At 37.2% G+C, this 23,869-nt stretch overlaps 1 protein-coding gene across 3 annotated transcripts in view; it reads left to right on the forward strand.

The window, feature by feature from the left end:
* Positions 1 to 23,869, forward strand: part of Slc16a7 (solute carrier family 16 (monocarboxylate transporter), member 7) — a 119,897-nt gene that overhangs the window by 37,281 nt on the left and 58,747 nt on the right. For 2 of the 3 annotated variants that reach the window (XM_005397423.2, XM_005397425.2), the window contains 2 exons: positions 10,605 to 10,735; positions 18,290 to 18,536. In XM_005397423.2, the coding sequence (XP_005397480.1) occupies positions 18,320 to 18,536 (217 nt within the window). In that variant the 5' untranslated portion in view covers positions 10,605 to 10,735; positions 18,290 to 18,319. Of the gene's footprint in view, positions 1 to 3,373; positions 3,464 to 10,604; positions 10,736 to 18,289; positions 18,537 to 23,869 lie in introns of those variants that run through there. The other variant, XM_005397424.2, reaches the window with a different exon arrangement.

A 23,869-nucleotide genomic window follows, 5' to 3' on the forward strand; every position in this document is an offset into this window, starting at 1 on the left:
TATCAGATCCATTCTCACAGTGCTTGTGTTCAAAGAGCTGTTATTTTATTAGTAACAGTAACCAAAATGCACATGAAGAATGATAGTGGCAGTTTGGATATGGCAAAGAGAAACTTGAAAGTGCTTCCTTGAAGCGAAAGCAGAGGGAAGAAAAAGATCAGTCACCTGCTGAGTGGAGACATGTTCCTTTGTATTCTTAGGGTGAGAGTAAATAGTGTTTCTCTGTTTAGTACTGTCCAAGGTTCCAGGCATCCACTTGGGGGTCTGAGCGCGCATTCACCAGTGATAAAGGGGACTGATGTAATTTCCAGTCCTACAAGTTCTTTGTGTCATTCATGTCCTTTCCCCCTTTATCCTAATTTGCAAACAGGCTATATATACTGCAGACTTACCGGCTGTCATATTAACTTATTAAACATAGCTAATTGCAGTCCACTCATGCTATCACCATTCGGTCTGCATACCTCTTTTCCCAGAACCCAAATTAGCTTTTAATTTTCTGACTTTGACATTATCCCATGAAAAGTTTTCCCCAATATTTTGCCCTTCCTAACATGATTTTCCATGTCTATAACCTCCTCTAAGAGATTCCTCACTCCCACCTGTCCATCTTCAAAGCCAGTGCCACATGTTTTAGAACTTTGTTGTACAGACCCTTCTCCAGATTGTACTGTTCCAACAGACAAGCTCAGTACCTCAGGGCTCACAGGTACAACAGGTATTTACTCTCCGGCTGCCGACCTGGTTGGCAATGTTGAGCTTGGCTGGATTTCAAATATGTTCCTATTTTCAGGGATTCAAGCTAAAGGGATCTGTTCTCATATTGGAAGGTTATGGACTGCTGTAAATTGAGAATATTAAAATGTATTTTAAGCTTACTTTTGGACATGACCTATCCTGAATTGCTTTATAGTCCATGGGTTAAATGTTAAAGGACATAGCATGGCCAAGCCCAGAGTTCGTGACTGATCACCGTGGTGGCGGGGCTGGACTGTCAACTTGACTGGCTTTGGGGGATTGGTGGAGCGCACTTCTGGGTATGTTTTGGTGCGTCCCGGAGGCATGGCCTTGGGTCTGTGTTTGGTCCTTGCCCTCCCTCTCTGGCACTGTTCGCTTGGTCTGCTTCCCAGCCACCACAAAGAAAGCATTTTAGCTCCTCCATGCCCTTCTGCCCTGGCGGTCCTGACTTGGAGCCTGCTGATGAAGAATGAATCCTGGGAAGCAGTAAGACAGATTGAACCTCTCCTTTAATTTGTAAGTGTCAGCTGTTATGTGCCAGCGTAGGGAAGCTGACCGGCACAAGAACTGTAATTCATCTGCAGGGAAAACTCAGGATGGGTAAGGGAGTACGAACTATGAACAAAAACGGAAGCCTGCCCGTTAAACTCACTTGGAAGTATATTAATTGTTCCCAGCATATGGTAGTTTGACTTAGGGTTTTCTGATGTACGATTGCACAAAATCAATAGACATTCACTAGAAAATGTATTTTAAATTTCAAATTTTGATCTTTTCCCTGGTTAGTGATACGTGATGAGAATATTTTCGCATGATGCTGGGTTGTGGCTCTAAGCCATGGCTCCCAGCCAGCCACTCCTGCAGGGCGTAAACAGCCTGCTCTATATTGTGCTGTTGTTAAGATACGATGTTCAGCAGGTTAGGTGTGGTAAATGCTTTTGAACTTCCCATATTTTCTATTTATGGTAGGCCTGTTGGGGTGTAGTGCCACTGTACTTTGAGGTGCATCTGTATGCCAGAAGAAACAGTTGATCACTTTATTAGGTTCTGGCAAGTTCCGCAATTTTTCTCTTCAGAAAGATTCCTTCAGAATCTGACTACTTGTACCATTTTCCTAAATCCACTAAATTAATTCATTTTTTGTGGGCTCCAGCTTTCTTTTCCTTTTTATTTTTGTTTGTTTTTTGTTTTTTGGGGGTTTTTCTCTGGTTCCGGGAACCGAACTCACGACCTTGCGCTTGCCAGGCAGGCCCTTTTGCTGCTGAGCTAAATCCCCAGCCCCTTCCTTTTTATATTGTTTCGGTAAATAGTAAATGTGAGGTCACTGAGGAAGCACAAAGCTGGGATGCTGGAGGGCAAAAAGCCGAGGGTATTGACCACAAGTCAAAGAGCAGAACAGCTAACATAGAGCAAGGTGGAGAAGAGATAGCAACATGAGCACAGCTTCTAATGAGAATTGTAAGAAGACTGTGGGAAGTATATAGCTTTTAATTCTCTTAAGAGCCGTGTTCTAGAGTGAGACACAGACTTCAGCTAATTTGAAGACTTTGAACAACATATGTAATTAACATCCTCGAATTGCGCTTTCTTGTCTGCAAAATAGAAGCAATAACTACTAAGTAATATCGTGAAAAACACTTGTTAAAGTGTCAACTGTCTTTCTTAGTGATTTTTATCCGTAGTATGACAGGTAATAACAAACATTATATAGGCAGTTGGTAATCAGCAAATGTATAACTAAGAACAAAACAACATAAGATGTCATTTTATTTTACTTTATTTATTTATTTGTTCTTTGTTTTTTTTCTGGTACCAGGAATCGAACTCACGACCTTGCGCTTGCCAGGCAGGCGCTGTGCCACTGAGCTAAATCCCCAGCATGAGACATCATTTTAAATGGAATACTTTTTAAATATACACAAGACCTCTAAATAAAATACAGCTTCTAATTTCGTTTAATTATTTTATAAGAACCATATTTGAGTCAGTTGTTAACTTGCTAAAACCAACCTATTTTTCAAGGGAAATACAAAGACCAAAATCAGGGCAAATAAGTAAATATGTAATATTAATGTATTTCATGTGTGAAGGTGTTATAATGATATTATGCTGTTAGCATAACTAAGGAAATACAGTTTTTTTCCAGACTCCTCACCCTAACATTGTAGGATACTGTGTTTTCTTTTTTTTTTTTGGTTTTTCTCCGGTACCGGGAACCGAACTCACGACCTTGCGCTTGCAAGGCAGGCACTTTTGCCGCTGAGCTAAATCCCCAGCCCCTTGTGTTTTCATTTTTACAATATATTTGGAATTTTACTGATAGTTAGTGTCACTTTCTCACTGAAAATTATATAATAAATATTGTGCTGTTACGTAACCTTCATGACTCATTTAGTGTATGTGCAGTAGTCCATCGAGTGGGTGACAGCGATATTCTCAGCCCTGTCACAGAGGTGGGCATTTAGTGGGTTTAATTCATTCATAAATATGATTACTCAAAGAAAGTAAAGCAGAGTCCACGAAGTCGTGGAACTATAGGCACCAGAGTGTCGAGCGACAAAGCGATGTGTCATGAATGGAGCTGTGGGTGTGCAGGGTTCTGGAACTGTGGCTCACAGGGGGCTTCTGCCGGGAGGTGACTGGAGGTTTCTGTCATCAGCGGACCAGAGCGGGCTGGACAGGGCTGTTCGGCGTGCCTCTTGCTGGCTCGATTCACCTTGCTCTGGTACTTTTAACCCTCTTGTATTTGTAGACAATTTTAGAGGATTCTAGCATATTTGTGAACCTTTTTGAGATCAGATTTTTTATTTGATTTTTTTTTTTTTAAGATGAACACTTTCTGAACAAAGTCAGAAAAGAATTCTCTGGCTATGTAATCTTTCTAGAAACGTTCAGGGATTTTTTTTTAAACTCTTCTTTTGCAGAACCGGCAATGGTATAGTCTTCCCAAACTGAGAAAGAATCAAAACACCAGAAAATATTTGGAGACTAAGTGCAAAATAGAGAATCCAAAATCATTTAAATATAATTTTATTTTTTATAGGTTGGCTAGAGAGTCACTGAATATGGGAGGTGAGACAGGTATTAGAAGTGGCTTCCCACCCACGCTTCAAGGAGTTGTAAGCATATTTGAAAACTCAGGGATCCTTTCAGAGGGAATCCGTGGTACTGACAGCGGGGGATCTGGACTGTCTGTACCTCACTTGTTCCAGGATTCCAGAGCATCTGGTTTGGGCATTAGGCTTCTGGGTGCAGTTTTTGTGTCTAGAAAGGATTATTCAGTTTTAAAAACTATGGGAAGAAAAATCCTGAACTGAAACACACTCATCTGTTGCCATCTGCCCCATCCTAGGGCCATGTATGTAGTTTCCCTTAAACTTCCTCTGGGAGAGAAAACTGCAAATACGCTGGCAGGTAAAGTACTCGGACAGAAGTTTTCTGTAAAGAATATGAAGGTGTGTAAAACAGTTTGGGCTTATTCTTCTTTTCCAGACAGACTGGATTGCATATTATTAACTCTGTGGGAAGACAATTCTGTTAATAATTACCATAGACCTTTACTGACCGCTTCATTTATTGCTGTGTAAGACAAACATAGTTAAAATCTTCATATGATTGTGAAGGAAATTAAATAACCATGTCAAGGAAGTGGTGAAATGAAGACTGAAATTCAGGAAGTTTGGGCTTCACAGGTGATTATTTTTCTCTGTAGCGTAGCCACATGTTAATTCCAAAGAGATAAAAATGTGTATTCCAAGACATTTATTTCTCTTTCACTTTGGTTCATTCAATACCTTTCATTGAACACTCATTATGTACTGGGAATAAGGTCAAATAGGATAGATCCCGTCCTCAAGGATGGTGGAGTGTCAAGCGAATGTGTTTTATCTGTTATGGTAAAAGTATGCACCGAGTTAGGCGTGAGATCGGTGTCGGAATTCACTAATGGATGCTGTTTTCCTGTATCTGAAATCATGATCAGTGCATCATGCAAAGGAGGTCGGGGTAATGACGTTGTATTTCTAGCAAGTTCCCAACGATGCTATGCTGCAGAACTAGGGCTCTCACGCAAGGGAGGAAAAGTAATTTTTGTGTCCTTTTTGGAATAAGACAGATTAAGAAGAGTAAAATAAACCAAAGTTTAGCAACGTGTACACCCCATATGTACATGAGGAATACCCAGAGGAATCAATAAATACCAAGGAGTTGGCTTTGGACTCAGACTTCAGTGACATTGTCCACTGAAATAAAGGCAGAAGGGTCTGGGAAAGCCCTTTTGTGGAAAGAGTCTCAGAAAACAGTATAGGAAATAAGGCTCGTTATGAAGATTTACTTCCCTGAGTTGCCCATTGATGTGGATATCATTCTTGCCCTAGTACAGAGAAGAAGAACCTTTAAAATGGTGAATAAATAAATATATATATATGAATATAGATGTATGTTAACATATATATGAATATAGATGTATATGATATATATGAGTATAAATGTATATGAATATATAGACATATATCTTGCTCTAACAATGTAACTGTAGTTGTGTTTACTGTGTCTGGAATTTTTCAAAAAAATAAGCTCAAAATATTCCATATGTGAAGTGCTGTGCGTATATTGGGGTGGCGTATTTTGGTTTTCCACAGTCATAATTTAATGTGCCATTTTTTGTCTGATACAACCAGTAAAGACTTATGAGCAAGGTCTGATTTTTCTTTCTGTAGTTATCGTGAAAATTTAGCTACCAAGAGAAAAACATTAGAAACAAATAAGAGAATTCTCTTTGTAACACAAATAGAAGTATCTATCTAATAGAAATATCTATAACTCCCATCCCAGTTACCATACGAGAAGATATAATTATATATGTACTCTAAAGTTTTGCATGTTATCATTTCTCTATTATTATAAAATATGTTATTCATTATATAATATGAAGTATTTCAAAAGTACATAAATTATACCTAGCCGCTTTCCAAAGCTGATTGTTGTTAATCACTTTCAGTGTATTATTCTGGATAATTTGGATGCTTATATAAATGTTTTTACATAGGAGTGATAGGAAATCTCCTGCCCCTTCCAGAGGTTTATTGAAATGAATTGACAACAGACAGAATAATAGGAAAAAGGACATACAACTTTAAAATTTGACATGCACAGGCGGAGGAGCCCAGGAGTGTAATCATCCACCGCCCTACCTCTGATACTTAGTAGCTTTCGTCACGGGTCAGAGATATGAAGGGACGTGTGGGCAGTTCTTCTGGAGGGTTTATTACTGAGGATGCCTGGGCCTGGGTGACAGAAACTGCACTGACTTGGAAATGATTCTCTTTATAGTTTGAAGGAGCCCAAGCAAAAGGTACCTTGTGACAAAAGTCCTTCTAGGTGTAGGTACATTCCTCAGTTCTTTTCTGCCACAAATAATGAAATTTTAGCGAGAAGATGAAAGGTAACTGTGTTCTCTTAGGCAAATGCAGGCTTAAGGCAGAGAAGGGAATATCCAGAGCAAAGCTTTTCTCTCTGCTTTGGAGTGAGGACGAGGACCAAGAGACGAGGGAGTGAGGTGGGATGGCCAGACAGCTTGACTCTAAGACTTGTTCCCCACTTTGTCAAGGGGCTGCACTTTGGAGTGTCCGCTCCCCAACCGTGTAATAAATTTTTAGCTGCACACACTTTAAAAAACAGAATCGTGTTTTTTCCATTCTGTAGCTTAATTTTTATTTTGTTATATGTCTGACAACATTCCATCCAAGTCAGTGCATAGAGATCTGTTTCATTCCTTTTACAGCTGGGCGGGATTCGTGCTTTTTTAACGGCTGTGAAACAGTGTATTTGTTTTCTGGTAGCTTTCCCTGGACGTCCCGTGCATGTGTCTTTGCGTACTTGTGCAGCTGTACCTATAAAAAGATTCTTACCGTGCATTTGCTAGACTCATGATTTTATAAATGATTAACACTGCTACTGTTCTGTTTTCCCACGGTGTTAACCAATCACTAGAAACTTGATGGCTTAAGATAACAGATCCTCTCTACACTTCCGGAGGCCAATGAGCAGTGCAAAGCTACACCTGGAGGTGGTTTTGTGGGCGGCTGCCCAGGCCTCTTCCAGCACCTGGTGACAGTTACCGTTCCTGGGTTTTCTGTGGCTTGTGGTCACTGCACGTCCTGCTCTGTTTCCATCTTCAGGTCAACATGTCCTTTCTGTGTCTCCTTGTCTGTGTGTCTGTCTGTGAATCCCATTTGCTTCTCTCTGTTATAAGGACACATGTGATTGAACTTAGGGCCCACCTGGATAACTCAGTATCGTATTTTCTTTCAGGATCCCTTGCTTAGCTGCATCTTTTGCAGTTGCAGGTAATATTACAGGTTGTAGGAATTAGGACGTGGACACAGAGATACCATTTCAGCTACTGTAATTGTTTTTGCACAGTTCTAAAATTACCATATTAGAGATTAGGGGATTATTTAGTAGGGAATGTTTATTTACAGTTCTGCTTAGATGGTTACATACTGGTTCATACTTTTGCCTAATTTGCCTATTCAAAAGACATCTTTAGGTAGCTTGCTATTTATTATGAGTTTGCATTCTGAAAATCATTTTAAATAAAGCAATAATTTACATTTTTAAAAAGTTCCGGTGTTAGTAACATTTTGTGTATCATGAACTACTGCCTGCATTTTGGTCTAAATGTTAAAGAAGATCAGCCAATAGAATTTAATAGATGACCTACTTTGAAGAATAATATAGCCCCGTAAGCTTAGATTGCAGTTTTAATTCATCACAGGTTGAAAAAGAAAAGATTTGGTTTAGTCTCATTTCTGTTGTAAAATTGGGCCAGTTATCACCCAAACTTAAATATTATACATTAATTTGACATTGCCATATCCTTTGGCATAAGATAGAAGAAATAGCAGAAAGAGCAGTCAACTATTCCTTGAGAAATATACTAATTAATTTGTGTAATCATAGGCCATTGTATAGGTAGGATTGAAGGAAAATTCAAGCTTTAATGATAATCTATTTAGATAAATTTATGGTGAAGTTGATATTTTCTTAACCCCTATTGATTTAATCCGGCACTTGGTTTGCTGAGTACATTATTCCTGGACCGTATTTGGAAAGATAAACTAGGTGGTGTAAACTGTTGTTAAGGCCTTGTAGATGCATGCTGGTTTAGGCTGGGGAAGTTGAAGGCAAGGTCATTCACAAAATTTATAAAGAAACATTTCAATATTCAGTGCCACTGAATGAGAGAATCCTGACTATAATACTAGAGCCGACACATTGACTGTCATTAATAGTTTTATTACCTGTATCCTACATCTGGCTAAGTTCCTGGGCTTTATTACATGCCGCACTACATATGGTGTTGAAAACCACTTGAAGTATTCAAATGTTTTCAGTCTTTCAAGACATTCTTTTGTTAATGGTAAGAGTCTTTTATATTGTACAAACTGCAAAATGCTATAGAAAGCACAGATAAAAGCAAGTTGGAACAAAGATGAACTGTAAAAGACTGAAGTACAGTGGTAGTTTTTGAATTCCAAAAAAGAATTTGAAATTCACTAGAAATAAAATTGAAGGAGCATAATTTTATGTAGAAGGAACAGCCTCCAAGTTGGTATTTTAAAGTGGAATCAGCACTGTGATAAAAGGGTACAAGTTAGTCATAGTACCGGTTTGGTCACCTAATGGACACCACATGATGGAAAAGTTACTTTGCACCCTGATCCTTTATGCCTTCATCTATGAAATGTGACTCAAAATAGCAGTTTCCCTGCGTTCATGAGATTATCAAAATCAACTGAATTGTTAGGAAAAATGGAGAGATCCTTAAAACATGACTTTTTCATATACTCTGTATAGTAAAGACTTCTATAAAACATGTGCCATAATGCGATGGCTAGGTAAAATTAGCAGATACCACATCCCAACCGCTAGCTGCAATAGTTGACGTTTCTTTTATAGCCAGTAATAAGTTTTATGCCTACCTAGACTCCAGGAAGTAGTCCCCAAAATAGTTAAGTTTCAAAAAGCCTTCCTATTTGCTTAAGAATTTTCTTACTTCCTTTTTAATCACACACACAAACTCTAAAATACTACCTTTCATTTTTAAAACTAAAGACCAATATATCATATATCTGTATAAATCAGACTGTGACAGTTTAATGCATGTAGAGAGTGGCTGTAACATAGATTAAGGTAGATGGAACTATCAGGGAAGGGGTTACTAGATTATTTACTCATTTACTGAAAAGAATCCACGATGTGAATTTGTGTTTCTGAAAGAAAATGGGCCAGTTGTGTTAAGACAGTGTAAAATTTCATAGACATTTTGGTAAGCGTGTACAATCGGGACTTTTCAAGATCTCTTTTTTCCTTGTCCCCTAAGCTGATGTGTACAAATCAGAAGTATAGTTCATGACGCACTGCACGGTCTAAGCCTGATTTTCATACATGCCTCAGGCTTTCTTTGAGGCTTTGCTCTGAACCTGGAAGTTCCCGATGCCGCAGGAAATGAAATATAAAAGTTTTCTGCCTTTGTGGGGCTGCTTCCTGGGGAGGGATGGAGCTGCGTTCTTGAGTTACCCAGCTTTAAGACGCCTCGGAGTATCTGACGTGAGCCTATTCTTGATATTGTTAGACCCAGGGGACCGATTTGTTGTGAACTCTTTATTCTTATCACGAGGCAAACGTTGAGTGGCGTTCTTAGCAATTTCTCAGGCTGTGTCTGTGGCTTTTAAGCACCTTCAGTAATCCTTAGACTCCACTGTCAGCCTTTCGCACCTTCTTCATTTAGATCACACTTTCTTCATCCTTTCCTGCGAGCTTGCTTTGACCTGGTTGCTGCGTTGTCTTCATTTGGCTCACTCTCCCCTCCCCTTCTTCTCCCCTCCCCTCCCCCTCTACTCGCCCCTCCCCTTCCATTCCCTCCAGTCCAGTTCCATCCCATCCCTTCTTACTTCCTTTTGGCCGTTCCTCTCTCCTCTAGGTCTCTGTCTGTCTCGTACCCCTTCCCCCTCCCCCTCCCCCTCTATCTTCCCTGTTTCTCTTTCTTTCTCTCTTTCTTGTTCTTCCCCTCCTCTGTCCTTCCTTCTTTCCCTCTCTCCCTTCCATTCTTTTTTTTCTCCCCCTCTTCCCTCCCTCCCTTCCTTTCTGGTACCTTCACAGCGAGCTGCATCTCTAGGCATTGATGGATTGATTGACTGATTGATTGTAGACTATATCTCACTAAATGAGCAAGTTACTGAAGACCACACCTTATCTTGAGATCCTCATATTTCAGCCTGCCAGAACAGTGGGGATTATGAGCATGCCCCACCATGCCTGACTGCATTCAGCACTTTAAAATAGGCAGCCCTGGGTACAAACCATACCAGTTCAAACTCACCTGGGCACCTCGTCACTTAGCAAGACCCTCTCTCAGCCTCTGAGTTCCATCCCTAGTACCAACAAAAAATACCCAAAGCAAGCAAACAAAATGAACAGACTTTTCTATTATTTCCATTGTCTGTGGGTGCTTATTTCATTGACTTTTAAAGCACGTTATTTAAATGGGTACAGGGTATTGAGGGACAGCTAATGAATGCCAATAAATTCTGTCTCATAATGGTAGGTATATAATCTACTTACTTATTTTTCTTAAAAGCGTGATGCTTGGTCTTTCATTTTTTTTCTTATGGGCACATTTGGTCATTTTGGTCATACCTTAGTTTTATTAAAGGATTGACAAATATAAGTATATGTGCATTCAGTTTTTCTAATTATTAAAAGATGGTCACAGTTATTGGGATGGGTTGAAAGCCAGTGGCTGTAATGAGGTGTATAAATTTCAATGATGCGTGTAACGCTCGCTGTCTCATTTGTTTCAGGTAATCCAGAGTCTGCTCTACCTCCTTTCCTTATACTGCCGTCACACATTACACCTCGGTGTAAAGTGACTAGGCCTGGAAGATCCACGTACAACCTTAGGGACCCTGTTCAAGGGCGCACCTGTCAACAGGTAAAGTTAAAAGTACCTTGCTGTGTATCAGTAATTATACTGAGAATTAGGATACAGTGATTGACTTGTTATCTTTGTCTCTGCTGGGAAAGACATATTGAATAAATCATTAGAAATGTCCAAAGGCAATGATGTTACAGGAGCTTGCAACTTATTTACTATAAGAGCGAAGAAGAGGCGCAGTGAGGAATTTGGGTCAAATTGAGATCGGAAGTATATAAACAGTACTTACTAATATATAACCATAATATTGAGATACGGCAAATGGTCTGAATGTTCCTGGGTTTAGCTGTGTAGCATAAGGAGTATTAACCAATGGTAGACTCTTAAACTTGAAGATGTGCATATGGATTGATGAATTTATCAAACAAGTACATGAGAAATTCAAATAATAAAATACCCAATGCAGTACATTTATTTTTATTAAATTTGTATAATAAAATTATACATAACACTGTTTAAATTACTATGTCTTCGGTTCTCAGAAGGACATTGTATCACGATTAACATCTCTGCAAAGAGGATGTCTGATATTGGGTGACATCTTACTCCCAGTATTGTTAAAGTGGCAATGGGGCCATGCCCAGGGCACATACAACTTTTGTGGCTCAGATGGTTGGTTAGTATCAGTTCCTCCATATTTCAACCATCAGACCTTTCGGGACCATTAGAAGAGGGAATATAAGTGCTGCTGTCTTGTGAATATCTTCTATAGATGTGATCTGGTGAGACGAAGAAAGCATCAGTGCCAAAACTTACAATAGCATAACCAGCTTGGAAGAAAAACCCAGAGACAGTTATAGGACTCCCTGGAGAAATGTGAATCTTCAGCGCTTTTGATAGCCTGGGCAATGATATGGTGTCCTTGGTAGGCCAAGGGATGATATGCCAACATCATTGCAAGCTGGATTTTAGAAGATCTTAATCTGATTGTGAGAAGATTTAGGAATACTCAAACTAGTGAAAAGTTTTGTTTCCCACAGTACATAATTATACATATAATTTTAATAGAATGTTAAGCTGTTATTTCTGTATGAGATCTTATGCACATACACATGTATGACTGAAACTTTACTATAGTATTCACCAGTATGTTTACTGTGGTTTATTCTGGTGTGAGGATCCTGGTTGATGTGTTTTTCTTTATTATTTGTGTTGTTCGTTCATACTTTTGAAGTCTGAATTCTGGGCAATAGTCTGCCTTTATGTTTCTGTTATTTCACTACAACCAAGTATGCTTTTTGTAGCCCACTTAACACGTTTTTGTTCATTTTGTCAGAGATCTTGCTATTTAAAATGGCCTCTGGAGTGTTGCTGAAAAGCAGTCTGGTATTCCCCAGTGCAAGACACTGTGACGTGTCCCTGAAAGTACGTGTGTCAGATAAGCCTTGTTCAGGGATAAGTTACAGTACTGCGGAGTTTTAGTGCCACGCGAATGAACCGACAATATATATGAAATAATATGTCTTCAAGTAGGAACACACATAAAAGCGCAGTTAGGTACTGACTGATACAATGTGCTCAGAAACCTAATCTCACCTTTCTCCGATGAACAATGGTTCAGGATTCACAAGCTCAGTCTTTAGGATAATTTTATGGGACACACTCCTGTGAATAATGAGAATCAGCCATGTTCTGTAAGATCAAATTAAACAATCTATATGATCACGTAAATGTAAAATTATACTTAAAACATATTTCAAAATTACAATAAAAAGAGAATTCCAAAATACATATAAACAAGTGATATTCATGTAAATATGTGCATGTACTATATATAAAATGTTTAACATTTATTTCATATCTTTAATAAATTATTAAGATTTCCTGTTTAACCCATACCTTTATATAATCAAAACTTTATGTGCAATATACAATTACATATTTCATACAAGTTGAGGAATGCATACATATATACACATACACATACATATATTGTAAAAGTGTAAATAAAATAAAATTAAAAACTTACACAATTGAAAGTAGTTGTATTTTGATAGAGACCAAATTCTGTGATCAGGAAATGACAGATAGAAGTTATCACCTTAAAGATGCCTTACTATGTTTTTGGTGGCCCTAAATTACCCAGCATTTCTAGAAGACGACTTCACATATAGCATCAACCACAGTTTATTATACACTTAACCATATGTAGATTAGTAAGCCAAGCTAAACAGAGAATATTTTAATCATTGCATTGCTTTGTAAATTCAGTAATCAAGCAAATTCTAAGATTTGTGCTTTAAAAGCTGTTTTTACTATATTAAGTATAATATATGGAATTTGAGAGAAAATTAATTAGATACTTTTTGTTCAAATACAATTTTAAAAAATGCCGTTGTTACCCATTCCAATGAGCCATACATCCCATGTTTTTATTTATCATATTAAGAAAGGCAAAGGTAATGTAGGTGATATTTATTCAGGACATTAGTCATACCATTTATGTTATTGTATCAGTCCTTCTAATTACTGTAGGAAGTAAGTGCAGTATGAGAGAGCAGACTCAATTTTATTACTTCACTAAATTTTACTGAACAAATGACATAGCCAATATACCAAGTCTTCAAAGTCTTTCTGCTTACTCTTCAGGCTCAAGATAAAGCCAGGAGAAAAATTAGGCTAAAATGGCCTACAGATTAGGCCTGTAATTCCATATAAACCTAGAAATTTAAAAAACTGAATGTGATTGAACTCAAGCATTTGTGTTTGAAAATTTGTATGTGGATATAATTATGTATGTACTATGCATATAATTACATTTGTATATGTAATTACACATAGGTTTCTTCTGTTACTTTGCATTTTTTGTTTTACTTTGTGATGGTTTATAGGAACACACTAACTTAATTGTTTCAGAGGATGTGGGCATTTAAATTATTTTCATATAAGAATGCGATATTTGCATAAGGTGGGATATAAATACTGACAAGAATCAAAGTCAGGAAATTTATACTAGTATTGACACCTGTTCATTGTAAATCTACATGAACGCTTTCGCTTTTTGGGCATAATTTCCTGTGTGTAAAATGAAATCTCCAACATCACTGTAATCTATTAATAAATTTAAACATTTATATTTGTTTCATAATTTGCATATTCGTGAATTACCATATCCAAATTATGATTTAACAGTAAAAATGAAGATTTAGAATTGTTACTCATTCTTCCAGAAAAGACTGAAAAACGAACCATCCAATTTTTTAAATTAGATGAATCATCCAATTTTTCTTGGTTTAACTATAGCACATGTGATAAAACTACAAAAGTTTAAACTTATGAATTAGTAATGAAAGATAGATTAATTTCCTTTATGAAAGCAGGAAAATTGCGGAGTGAAATCTTTAAGCCTCATAACTGTTTTTACACTCTGATGGTATGATAAATAATAGTTTAGTATGTAAATGCCTTTTGGTATTTCTTCAGTATTTCTCTAGATTTTTTTTCATTTTCAGGTAATAAAAAGTTGGGTACATGAAAATAGAACTATAAAATGTAGTAATATATGGATTCACATTCTTTAGACATCATTCAAAGGCTAATTTCTATTTTCAGCTTTTCTTGCCAACATTTGTAATCATATACATATATATATATATACACACATGTTTTTTGTGTGTTTTTACATATACACACACATTTTAGTGCTGAGAATTGAACCAAGACCCTTGGGCATGCTAGGCAAGTGCTACATAGCCAGTCCTAGTATTATACATTTCTAGAGGTACTATTATTTTTAGTATTCATGTGCTATGAACTGATGACCAAGGAGAAATAAGCCTATCTTCAAACCTAATAGGTAGATAGCTAGGCAGACAGACATATGGACAGACAAACGTTGTTTCCAGGTGAGGAAAAATAGTCACAAACAACAGATTATAAACATGCTGAGGACATAACCTTTTCAAAATAAGTGTAGAAGGTAGTGGTATTTTGGGTTGACTTTAGCAATCTTAGTAACTGCAGAATAGTAACTTAATGAAGTGGTTTTGCCTTAATGACCGTGTCTGACCAAGCTCTGTCTATGTGCATTACTTATCTGTGCTTAAAGATTTTCATTTGGCCTTAACAGTAGTTTCCTGATGTTTCAGTAGGCTGCCAGCCATAGAAACTTATCCTTGCGTTAGCTTTCTGTCGTCGTGACAAATACCTGAGAAAATCAGCTTAAAAAGAGGAAAGATTTATTTGGTTCATGGTTTCATGGTAGACAGACCCTGTTGATTTAGGCCTGTGGCCAGGCAGAATATCATGGCAGGGAGCCCATCTGGTGGGGCAAAGCTGCTTACCTCATGGTGGCTGGGAAGAAGTCAGAGGAGAGAGAGCTGGGTCTTAAAATCCTCTTTAAGGGCCTGGTGATTGAACCTCTCCCCGCTGGCCCCACGTAAGATCCAGCCACCTTCCAGTGAAGCCACATACCGAGAGAAAGCCTCTAGCACGTCTTTGCAGGACATCTCAGATCCAGTCACAGCGACCCTTAACAGAGAGAATGTTTCAAGTTATTTCCTCATGTTCTGGAAATTGAATGCTATTACCTTTCCCTTTAAGAATATTACAGATACAGAGCAAATATAATAAAAATACCAGTTCTTCTGCTTGTTTTTCTCTCTGAGTACATTACCTAGTAGTCTCATTTCTAATCCTATTTATATTACTTTCAGAATCAGCAGTAATTGGTGAAATTCAGTTACTGATATTATTATTTTACCTAGGTCAAGTGTCTCAAAATTTCTGAAATTTGTCTCATTTAAAAAATAGACAAAATATCTTAAGGGTTTCTGGGAAAACTAAACTGAACAAATACCAGAGATAATAAGCACTTAGCATAGTAAGTACTCAGTATTTACGGAGCTAGATCTCATTACCCACTTTTATATCACTGTCAATTGCCTTTCAGGTTAATTTGAGTACCATACATTTAAGTTAATAAAGTAAAAGGCAATTTGAACTTTTGAAACTGTTCTATTTAATTAATGTTATTATATCTAGAGAAATGGTTTGTGTGAATGTGTGTGTGTGTGTGTATTTAATCAGGTGCAATTTACTGTACTTTATTCTTGAAAAAAAGTGATTTGCATTTTTCGTAGTATGTTTTTCATACACCAGTAACAGAGTCGTTGATTATCTTGTGAAGCATTACGTACCATGTGCAGTTCCATGTGCTGTACTTCTAAGGGCCAGCAGCAACGGGGTGCTCAGGCCTGCAGGAGCGCTAGCTTGTGAGTAACATGGTGCTCTCGGCTGTTACAGCAGCTGCCTTGTTACTAAGAGACAAAAAGTTTTCATCTCCATTGTCATCTACCAAGTCATCATCCTGTATCCCTCACATTGTTAAATTTTAAACTCTAAAGCATTTCTTCCCACCTGTAGTTTCTAGCACAATAGAAAGCATATTTGTCATTTATATACCAAGTTCTTCGGACACGTGAAATTCAGATTGTCCTTGTAAAAAGCCATTTCTCAGTCTTTGAATATACAGTGTATGTAAAATAGATGTAAAAAGAAAATAAAAAATGAGGTACAAGAAAATGTTCTTTTTCTCTTAACCATGGGGGCAATGGAAGGTTTTATTTGATAATTTTAAGTCCTGAGTTACACTTTTTTACCTTTTCTCTATTTCCTAAAAATTAAGTAACTGAAAGAAAAGATACTAACAAAGATGAGTAAAAAAATCACACTATACAAATGTATTTACAATTATATCTCTGATTTGTAAGATTATAGTATTATTTAAATTAATCAGAAATATATGCATAGAGGAAAATAAAATTTGCAAAATTAGTAATGACTGTTAGAATAGTGTGTTTATCCTTTTGGGTTTTTCTTGGTTTTCTAATATTCTGCTACAGAGATTGCAACCTACAGTCCTCAGGCTGGTTTATCAATAAAGATTTACTTGTATAATATAATTAAATTTATGTATAAATAAAATGAAATAGACTATTATTGTGGATCTCAAAGTAGCAAGAGAGACCTAGCATTTGTGACATGTGACTACACCTGGTGAGTCTTATGCAAAATGAAATAGGCCAGATACAAAAAGAAATAAGATGCTGTATGATCCCACTTGTGTGCAGAATCTAAAAAAGTTGAGTTCCTAGAAACACTGAGTAGAACAATATTTCTACAGTTAAGGTAGGTAGTAAAAATAAGAAGCTGTTTTTCAAAGGGTCCGAATTTGCCATTATGTAGGGTCTTAAGTCTAGAGTTCCAATGAACAGCATGAAGACTGTAGTTAATAATACGGTGTGTGTGTGTGCCTATGGAAAATTTTGTAAGAAAGATTTCAGGTGCTCTCACAGCAGTAAAGAGAAATAGTAACTACATGAAGAGATGGATATGTTAATTAAATTATAGATAGTAATCATTTCACTCCGTGTATATCTCAAACATTACGTTTTACATTTTAAATATGTGCAGTTATTTAAAAATTGCAGGTTAGAGCCATCTCTGCACTCTTCAATAAAGGGAATAACTGCAAGCAATAGAAAAGACAATAGGCCAAGGGATAGGCCAGGGTTTCTGAGAGCCAGTGCTGACATGAGCCTGTATTAACTGATCTTACATATTTCCATGCCGGTGGAGACATTGTTCTCTTTTTCCTCTGCATTCCAGTGGAAAGATACCTGCAAATGGGATAAGTATAGTATAAAGAAGACACTGAGAAACATTAACAACTGTATTGCTTTCAAGAGCTAAGCAAACAACCATCACTCCACCAAGAAAGATACGTGAACTTAAGACATGTATAACTTAATTCATATAATTTCAAATGTATTAGGTTGTATGTTATTTTCTTTCACAGGAGAGTGGTTATTCTATACCTTACCGCCAACAGTTACGTGTGTGAAGCATATTCACAACAAGTCTTTTCACCCACCCCATTCAACAAACCTGTTATTCTTGGGACTGGGCGAATTTCAGTGATATGAGAATATATAAAATGATATTCAAAAAATGGTACACAGAATCCGTTTTGGAAATGCATTAAAATTAATGTAATTCTGCAGGATTATATAATTTCTAATAATACTGGTTTTAAAAATAATGCATTAAAATGGTTTTAAGTATTTTCAATTATTAAAAGTGGGAAAAATCCTAAATGTGCTTAATTTAATTCTTTATAATTCATCAGATTTAATACATGATCCTTTTTTATACTTTGTGCCCAAAATCCTAAAGTCAGCATTTTGGATTAAGACACTATTCTACTTTAAGTTTTGTGCCAGTACCATCTTCCTTATGTTTGCAAATAAAGTTGGGATAGCGTTTAGTTTTAGTTTGATACTTCACTTTTTATCTAAATTTTTAACTTCACTTTGAGGAAGTTTTGTCCCATAGAGAGATTAAATGTTTCAGTTTTTAGCTCATTGTAAAGTCATATATCTTACATCATTTTTTTGTGAATTTCTGATAATTTTCTGAGTACACCAATACTACGAATACTTAGGAAAAGTCATACTACAGTTATTACTGAACAGTTGTCATTTACTAACTGATGAGTGATATACAAAAGTGGAAATAAAACTTAAACTCTTATTTTCTTTGTTTGTGTAGGTTACTTGAATTTCAAATAAGGGATCGGTAATGCCGCCAACGCCAGGTGCCCCGCCTCAGTACCCACCTCCCGATGGAGGGTGGGGCTGGGTGGTGGTTGGAGCTGCCTTTATATCCATTGGATTTTCATATGCATTCCCCAAAGCAGTCACAGTGTTCTTCAAAGACATTCAGGAAATATTCAATACTTCTTACAGTGAAATAGCCTGGATATCATCTATAATGCTGGCTGTTATGTATGCAGGAGGTAAGACTCTTGGAATAAGTAAAATTGTGGATTAAGAAAACAGTTCCCTCATGCCATAGGTTTTTCATACATGGTCTTGGTATGTAAAAGCCCTGTATTCATAGTATAGTCAGCTAATCAGAAGAATAATTAGAAATGAATTTTCAAGATTTAACATCTTAAGCTATTCACTTCATTTTTAGTCTTAAGAGAGTAGTTATTTGTGTATTTATTTGTACAAACCAAAATGTTCTACATTGTGTAATTTCCAAGTGAGTCACTTTTTCATTTATATTAAAATGAAGGGTACATTATAGTGTTGGTATCACTTTTTACTATTATAACTAATAGAAATGCTTTCTTCTGAATATGAAGTTCCTGACAATTTATAAGCCCAGGAAAATATGTTACATCAGACAGTAAAAATGCAGTGCTATCGTATATATTTTGGACTCATTCAAGTTTCAGTAAGTAAACTAATTCCTTATTGCTATAGGGGTCACTAAATGATGGCATCTTTCTACTGAAATGGTTTTCGGACCGTTACTTACTTACATTCTATGTTAAAATGAATGAGTGAGTCATGAAGGAAAACGAATAAATCAGAGCACATCTCCCTTCTGAGTTTTTTGAAATATAGAATTCATTCATTATTAGGCGACCCATCATCTTTAGATTAGTTTTAATAGGTGATAGGAATGCCATATATATTTTGTAAAGTCGTTATTTAAAATATATTGATTTTGGACTTTCTAATGTTTTCAACTGGATATTCCATCCCAAAGGACAGTTATGGACTCAGAATATAAGAATTTTAAAAATTACATACATCATCTAGTGTCATTTTTTGTTTTACAAGTGAAGACAACATGGCTCTTAGTGAAGGATATAATGCACTAGTAACAATATTGAATATTTATTAGTATTTATTTTCAGTCAAGACCTCTCAGCACTTGATATGTGTAGTATGACTTAATCCGCTCAGCAACCTGTGAAATGAGTGTCATCTTTCTATTCTTTAGCTGAAGAAATAGGGGTAGAATACTTTCCCAAGTTAAACATCTCATTAGTGGCAGATAAAAACTGATAAAAACTGAGACTTCACTGAATCACTCTGCTATCTCCTCTCTTCTCTTTCCATGTAGAAAATGGCACATCCATCTCTAACCCAGGCCTTCTGGTAACCTGATACAGTGTTCCTTTCCCTGGGTTTAGTGACTTATGTGCTACCTCTGCAAAGGTCATTTGTGCAGTGACCTTTAAGATCTTTTCTCTTTGTTGTTGTTCCTTAAATCTGCCCCTTCTGCTGGACAGAGAATGCACACAGACCATGTGGAAGATCGTAGGGAGTAATTGAGGGTCCGGGCCTTGAAGGAATAGACTGCACTCCTGCTGCCTGTGAAGGATGAAAAACTTGGCTGATCAACACCCAGCCCTCCATGCTCCCCACCAGGGTGAGGCCTTCCTCCTGTGCGAGAGTGGCCCAGCAGTCAGCCGGGGGAAGGGCACTGCTCTGAAGGCCAGTCCCACTCACCAGGGTCTGGAGTTACTATCATATCAGGCCTGTGTGGAAAATCAATGTCCTTAATAGTTTGGGAATTCTGTCCTGTTGCTAATAATCAGTTCTGTGCTGTGTTCATAGATCTAGCCATCTAAGGAGTAAAGCGAAGTGTACAAAGACGTGTCCCCTCAAAGCACTTTCAGTGTTGGGAGAGGCTGTCGTTGTAAGTGAAGAAAATACTTCTCTGAGGAGGAACAGAGAATGAAAAAAGAGTTGCCAGAAATTAAAAACATTACGGCAAAGTAAAAAATTCCTCAGAGCTGTCAAATATTGGGACGGCTGGACTTGAATCAGTCAGGAGAAAATACACCAAAGTGATCAGGAAATACTGTCCTTCCAAAGTCAAAACATGTCACAAACCCCCAAGAACTAAGTCCTCCCGAAGCCAGTTCTGGCTGGAATAAACAAGTAGAAATTTGCACCATGACAAGCGTGATGCCAAACTGATATTTTGTCTGTGAACTCCCTGTTGGACACCTGGCTTGAGGTGAGTGTGAAGATAAATCCCCATCTAGCACCACACTAAAATTAAATTTCAATTGAATTAAGTTTTACAAAAAAGAAAAAAGCTTCATTTCTGCTACACATTCAACTGGTCAGGACTGCCCTACAGAGATGCAGAGGCAGTGGGAAATGCACCTTTCCTAAGGAAGATCCAGGCAGCGCTGGACACCATCCGGCCAGCCATACGTAGAACTTTTTACCTCTAACCCTTTTCCAATGTCAGAAGCAAAATGTGTTCACAAACGTGCCATGGTCACATAAAAGCCTTCTACAACTTGGCATTGCAGAATGTTGGAATGGTGAACACTCCTAAGGGAAATTTAATTTTCTCAGAAAATGGACTCTCACTATGAAATTACACTAAGTAAATACCTATGCTGGATTTATCACAAATAAATGCTATCATTTTATTGAAACTTATTTTTCTCTTTTAGTATATACAGTATAAATTTGAAGACAAATAGAACTCTTGAAATTCATAAATAAAATGATAGTTTTGTAATATAAATATGGAAAAAATTACATTAAAATATTTAGGATCGTAGCTTGATAAAATATATCTACGTTAAAGACTAACAAGTATTTAGTATCTGGTTCTTTTAAGAAAGCAATGCTAGACACATGGACATATTTAGTGTATACTAGTTGAGGATGGTAATATGTTGGTAAAGCCAAGGAAGTATTTGAAATATTTCCCAAAGCCCTTGTTTGTTAGTGCTAAAACATTTTAGATGCCATCCATGGCCATGGAGGAAAGTTAGAAGTAACAGAAATTCTGCTACCCATTGATCTTCCCCATAAACTGGAAACATAATTCCAGGCCCTTTGCCTAGAATAGAAATGCTACCTGTCACATCCATTATTGGATATAGATCTTATATATTTACATGGCTGGTTGGAAACAATATCCTTATCTAATCTTGGTAATTAGTTTTTAATATTTTAACAAAAATTATTGCCACATTTAAAGCTGTAATCTCAGTATGGAGACTTTTCCTTGTGTGGTTACAGATTGCTTTTTTCAGGCATAGCTATTTAGAACAAACAGTAGAATAGATTCAGCTACTCTGAAGCTCCGTTATTAGTCCCATTACTCAGCTGCAGTGCTTTTTTTGTCTTTCAAGTGAAGTTTATAGAATTTCTGTTTCTGAATATTGGGTTATTTTGTAAAACATATTTGTAAAACTGTGTAATCCTTGGCCTTATCATAAACTCCCTTTTATCAGAATTTCTGTTGATAGCCTGGGAAACTTGAATTTTAACAAGCATGTCTGAAAAACCACCTTTTCTGTACGTGAAACATTGGGGTTCACTGTTGTAAAAAATCAATATTTGATTTAAAAGTATTTAAAATTGTCTAAAGTATTTAATAGATATCTTTATAGAGGCCTTCTTGGTTGATGACTATAAAAATAAATTCAAAGACTGTGAGGTAAAAAGGCACATGGTTTACTGTGAAATATAATGAGTCTGTCTACCAAGTAACTAAAATATTCTGTTCAACATAATGCTAATTACATTAACCTAGAGAACATCTAAGATCTGACACACTCATTAGGGCTTAGCACTAAACCTATTAATCACTACGGTGGGGTCACTGAGTAAGACGGAGCGTGTTCTGAGGCCTGGCCTGTGATGTCAGGGCCCGAGTCTCTTGTAGTAATTAGGTGGCATCTGGGCCTCCGTAGCAAGGTATTATCTTCCCTTCTGATGTCTGAATTAAAAATGAAACTAATAAAAGGTACGCAGGAAGAATGGGAAAGAATGCAAATTATGTTTACACCTTACTTCATCCTTAGCATAATGGCGCTAAATTACAGCAACCCATCTGGCTGTCCATATGGTCTCCTGGAGTTCTAGAAATTTTTAGCAAATAGGTCAAACACAGTGGTCATACCATTAGTACGGCACTAAGGAAGGTAGAAAACACATTACAGTTTAAACTTTTTACATTGTTCAGAGAGATAGGGATTTATTTTGGAAACGGTGATTACGTGGGATTACATTTTACTGCAGTGTGTGTCCGTTACTCTGTCGAACGATAATTACTGGTTAGCTGCACAGTTGCTGAATACAGCTTTTGAGCTGCCAGTCTGTATGAGTATCTCTTGTGTTTTTTTTCTGGTATTGTCTGTTTGGATTTGAAAGAATCACTTACTCTGAAGCACAAATTTGGCTTTGTCTTTCTGATAATTTATTGTTTAATATGGGCAGTGCCTACCAAATGTGGTAAAGTAAAGGGTATGGTTTTATGATGGACCATTGTTGCCGGTGACCAAGCATGAGACCGCAGAGCTTATTTTACTGGAGGCAAAGAAGCAAAAGGCTTTAGTGGAGCAGGTTGGTGGGCACAATATATAATGTGTACTTTTCTGTTCTTTTAAAATTTAAATACCATCACTATATTATTCTGCTTTGTACTCTAAATATTTTGCTGAATAGGGGAGACTATTAAAATAATTCATATAGTACTTTCTCTTAGCAACCATAAAAAAGAAGTTATTGCGTTCCTGTGTTTGAGATAACTAGTGCTCTCTTTCTAGCTTTACAAAACCCAGAAATTCTAGCAGATACACTTAGACAGTCCTGTGCAAGCAGGCTTTTACGTCTTGTGCCAATGTCATGTGAGGTTTATTTTTTAGCCATGCATGGAGGTACTGCTATAGTGTTTCTAGGAAATGCGGCACAGTGTGGTGTAGACGGCTGTGCTGATCACACACCTGTGTGCTCCTCTGTACTTCCCAGCTTCTCTCCCCCTAGGTAGAGGTGTGGGCACCAGGACAAGGCAGTTTGATCCGGTGTGCACCTTCCCTTTCTTCTCTGCTGCAGTGACCGTGCTGCGTATGACACGGCTACAAAGGGAAGGAAGGTGTTCGATCTACCCCAGCTTTTTTGATCGGGCAATTGTACAAAATTAATTAAGGTCTGAGGATTATTATTATATAGAAGAACCTGGATTATACTGATCATTACAGACATGAAGGTTTAGTTTGTTGTGTAACTGTACTATAATTTATGTAAATTATTGTAAAAGCACAAGAGCAGACTATGCGATAGTGTATTTAGATTGTATCACGAGGATGTACTCGGAACGTGTCATCAGATCTCTGAGAGTAGAGGGAGACGTCAGTATCGACAGTGAAAAAGAAGTTCCTGTGAGTATTTTCCTTGTTGGTTTCCCTAGAAGTGAAAGTGAGAGGCAGGCGCCTGGCAAACCCAGGGTGAGAATTCAGTCCTGCGTGGGGATCTTCCTCTGGTTCACCCTCTCTGCCTTTCCCAAATCAGGGAC

This window comes from Chinchilla lanigera, unplaced genomic scaffold (assembly GCF_000276665.1).
Source record: "Chinchilla lanigera isolate Chin_1 unplaced genomic scaffold, ChiLan1.0 scaffold00057, whole genome shotgun sequence".
Taxonomy (NCBI): Eukaryota; Metazoa; Chordata; class Mammalia; order Rodentia; family Chinchillidae; genus Chinchilla; species Chinchilla lanigera.